At 37.6% G+C, this 4,467-nt stretch overlaps 1 protein-coding gene across 1 annotated transcript; it reads left to right on the top strand.

Moving 5' to 3' along the window:
• Nucleotides 1–2,275: 2,275 nt before the first annotated feature.
• HSPB3 (heat shock protein family B (small) member 3) lies at nt 2,276–4,467 on the top strand. Its single transcript, XM_041470921.1, has one exon. The coding sequence runs from the start codon at nt 2,312–2,314 to the stop codon at nt 2,906–2,908; it is 597 nt and encodes a 198-aa protein (XP_041326855.1). The 5' UTR covers nt 2,276–2,311; the 3' UTR covers nt 2,909–4,467.

Genomic DNA, 4,467 nt, shown 5'->3' with positions numbered 1-4,467 from the left:
ACCACAGGTGACAAACTGAGAGAAGGGACTGAACAGCAGGGAGGGCAGGATGGGAAAGCACAAACAGGCTCCATAGCTTCATTATCAAAATCTTTCTGATTTCTTGTCCTACAGAGTAGAAAGGGATCCTATAACCTTCTGCAGCATTTTGCATACAACATGAATTTAAAGGGTATTCAAAGAATCTTTCATGCTAATTAGACCAGACAGCTTCAAGTATGGTTAACACAGACATTTGAAAGACTAACACAGCTGTTTCTGGGAATAGATACAGCTGTCCCACAGTGACTTGCAGTGAGACGGTGGCTTCTGTTTTCATTTGAATTGTAACTATGGGCATTTTCCAGAGAGAATGGGAATAAATAAAACAAAATTTAAAAGTGATATTCCTGTACAGTACATTTATTAATGAAGTGCAAAATTGAAGTAAAATAAGTCAGGCTACCATCACAGAATTAATTAGGGACAGCAATAGCTTTCAGGAATCTGTATAAGCATATCACAACCAGACAGGCATACTGCTTCACTTCAGGGTTAAAGTTTCCTCATCAAGTGAATCATTTGCTAGCAAAAGAGAAAACAGCTGAACAGATAACAGGCAATGCTCCAAATTGGTTTTGTCACTATTTTAGTCAGTCATACATTCAGAATTGCATTTTAAAATTATTACTGGAGAATACTTTAAGGAGAAAAGCCAACAGTTAAATAAAGTAGCCTAACTCTCCTTACTCACAATACTTCTCCCTCACAATACTCAATTAAACAGTTGGCCATTAATATCTTGAACTTTTGAAAATTTCCTTACCTTCCAATGCAGCCTAAGTTTAAAGTAAAATGGCAGCCTTAAAGCTTTAATTCCACATACAACAGGTAATCCTGCCCTGCTATTAATGTAATAGTCAATATCTGATAAATATCTGATAAATATCGAAGTTTAGTTGCCTCTTTCTTCATTTGGTTGCAACCATTAGCAACCAAAGATCCCACAATAGCTATAGTAATGGAACATGTAAGGACAGGGGAGAGACAGAACTCTGAACAACAACAGCCAAACAAGAAGGAATAAAAGTATCTTATTTGATTATTTCTAGCTCTAGAGCAACTCTTACTGCATTAATGAATCAAACAAAAAAATCTTCACCATCAATTGCCATAACACATTTTGCTTCACATTACCAAGCTCAGCCAGAGTGACATTCTAGCAAACATACTAAAATTTAGAAATTACTTTCCTTCTTTATTGCACTTTTTTCTTAGCTCTTGTTAAATAAACTATTCACCTTTGTAGGTGGCCCTTATCTGCCCTGCAATCGTAGAATAGCAAGAAGATTACAAGCTAGAGGTTGTAGATGCTCCTACTCTGGAGATACGTGAAACCCACCTGGATGTGATCCTGTGCAACCTGTTCTAGGTGAATCTGATTTGGGGTTGGTATAGATGATCTCCAGAGGTCACTTCCATTCCCAAACATTTTGTGATTCCATAATTACACCTCAGAGAGCCCTGGAGGTCATCAGTCCTGCTTTGCAGACACATGCAGTAGATGAGATCACAGGTTCAAGTTATTAAGCAATAGAAGATGAAGATTACTGGGACAATGTGATAGCATTAAGGATTTAGAATTGTCTTTACTATGCCCCTGGGGGAAAATAACTCTACCCTCTTCTGGAAGCTCTGAAACATGAGCTTTCATTGTAGTTCTGTCTGCACTCTTGTGTCTGACTCCCCGACATGCTGGAGGCGTCTCTGCTGTGTTAGTAGGTTACTAAGATTGCAGATTCCGCCCTTCAGGCTCCCCCTTTTTGGGCAGAGATTGTTTCCCTCCTCCCACCAATAACACGGTGTCCTGGGGTGACCATGCCCAAATTTCACCTATGCACAGCTTCTGAAAAAATGCCCAATGCACTTGCTAACTTTACAATTTAGCTAACCTGAAATCTGCTCCATTCCTGCCGTCAAGGTAATTAAATCTCTTCCCTCACTAGACAGACGTTTCAATTAGATTATACAATTCAATGAGAAATACAGATTTTGTACTTACTGCCACATATCCCTTGGGAAAAACAAAAGTATTGAACTTCCATTTAAATAAAAACATCTTTCACATTATTTAATTATTATTCATAATTATAAACAGCACAATATTGCAATAAGAATGCATGCATTAACACTTTTCTTTTACTCCTCCTGCATGAAAGCCATGCATGTGTTGAAGCCACTCAAGACTGCAGTGCTATAAATAGTGCTCTATTGTTAGTGGATAAAAGACGAAACAAGTCTCACAGCACTGGAACACAGGACACTGTATTAAATGTTAAGCTCTGCCTGTTCTAAAAGTAAAAGGCGACATCAACTGATAGACTGGTCTGTGGGTAAGACACACGGCTGGGAAAAGTTCAGTCTGACTCTGCAGTTTCCCAGCACAGCAGGCGTAGCAGCTGATCTTTCTGCCTCAGCAATGGCAGAAGCTGTCATAAGACATTGGGTGGAAACCCCTGTACGCTACCAGGAGCAGTTTGTTGACCAAGAGCTGGAAGCACACAGACTGAACCACCTTTTATATGCTTTGCCAGGCCCTGCCACCACTGCACCGAGCGACCGAAGGTGTGCCACAGAAAGCACGGCTGGGGTCAGGAAGAGCGGCCAGGAGGAGGAAAACACACACTTTCGGGTCTTGCTGGATGTTGTGCAGTTCCGCCCCGAAGATATCATTATCCAGACTTTCGAAGGCTGGCTCCTGATTAAAGCTCAGCATGGACCCAGGATGGACGAACATGGTTTCATATCCAGAAGCTTCACCAGACAATACAAATTACCTGACGGAGTGGAGAACAAAGACTTGTCTGCACTTTTCTGCCATGATGGCATTTTGGTTGTTGAAATGAAGAACTCAGTGGAAAAGAATTAGAACCATGTCTATAGTTATCGGTGAGATAAAATCATTCTTAATGTAACAAAATTATATCAATCATGCAATGCTGTAGGGTGTAGTAAGCATGTAGCTGTATTTATTAAAGGAAATTATTTGTATATATTTTTTGTATGCTGAGTTTACTGTTTGATGTGAACTGTTATACTGCTTGCCTCCAGCTACATATAGGTTGAAAACACAGGCTGTTCAAACAGTAGCAAACAAAGGCTAGTCTCAGCAGGAGAAAAGAAAAAAATCTATTTGATAACATACTGAAAATGGAGCACAGTTTTGAGTTAATTAGCAGGAATTGTATTTCTAAGCAATAAGCATTTGTCATACATAGTCATAAATATTAAAGAAGGAATGGACAAGTTGTGAATCTTATGGAAATTTATGTACCAAAAAATCTGTTTTCTAAGTTTTGAGATTAAATTCTTCTCTCTGGAAAAGCACAAGAACTGAAAGATACCATCAAGAGAAAAATCCCGATTTCCACAGTTCAAGATTCTATACCAAAAAACTCTCAAGAGATAACTTTTTAGAAGTGTGTTGCATGTTTCAAACTATGAGAAAAAAAATTTATTTGCTTGACTTTATTTGCTTGAAAATACAATAAATAGAAATTATACTTTCTGTCATATTAATTTGAAAGAAAACCTTTCTTTAAAAACATTTTAGAAAATTGGTTTTGTTTAATATAATAACTGAAGAAAAAAATTTTGCTTACAAACGCACCAAATTCTTCTTTGTGAAACCTCAGTAATAAAAAGACATTGCTCTTGCACAAATGCCTTTTTTCTTACACATTTTAGGTAATCTTGTTATTTAATCTGATGAGTATTTAATTGTCCACGTTGCTTGACAGTTTAGGCTGAAATCCCACAACTTTGTCTTCAAGAGAAAATTTTTCTGCCAATGGTAATCCCCCTCTCCCCATGGGAACACAGGCTCTACATGAACCTAATTTTAGATATAGGGTTTCCTTGCTGCAGACACAGTTTCTGTTCCAGTGTCTCACATTTCATGAGAGTGGCAGAGATGAAAAAATAGCCACCTTCTATATCTAGTATGTGGTCTTCTCAATATTAAAAAGAAATAATGCTATGGGTTTGTAAGTACTCACATATTTGAGGGTAACTGCATCTGCAAATCGAACTGCCTGCTTTTATATGTACTGGAGACCACTATGACTGGTGTGCTATGAATAGTAAAGGAATGTGGAATGGAAAGTGCCAAGTTAAAAACAGATGCTTTATCACAGCCATCTGTTGTTTGGACAAATCAAAAACATATTCAAATGAAACTGAATACAAATACAATTTTAGGAACACAAGAAAACTATGATGAAGAAAACCTGGGCTCTCACCAGCTGAAGCTAGAGAGTTCCTTTCATTTCAAATTAAAATCCTAAGTTTGTATGTCTGCACATGTCCATTTATGAGAAAGATTTACATTTTTGTTGTTTAGACTTAAAGATATTTGAAGCAATTGGTTTTAGAAAAGTGGGTGGTACAATTCTTGTATTTTACCTATTAATTGTGCTAAGACCCAGA

The sequence above is a fragment of the Pyrgilauda ruficollis genome, unplaced genomic scaffold (genome assembly GCF_017590135.1).
Source record: "Pyrgilauda ruficollis isolate IOZ18807 unplaced genomic scaffold, ASM1759013v1 scaffold25, whole genome shotgun sequence".
Classification (NCBI taxonomy): Eukaryota; Metazoa; Chordata; class Aves; order Passeriformes; family Passeridae; genus Pyrgilauda; species Pyrgilauda ruficollis.
This window is presented reverse-complemented; position numbering and strand designations above follow the sequence as displayed.

What these genes read in the sequence shown, in the direction of transcription:
- HSPB3 (XM_041470921.1), top strand. Translation starts at nt 2,312, where the DNA reads ATGTTAAGCTCTGCCTGTTCTAAAAGTAAAAGGCGACATCAACTGATA.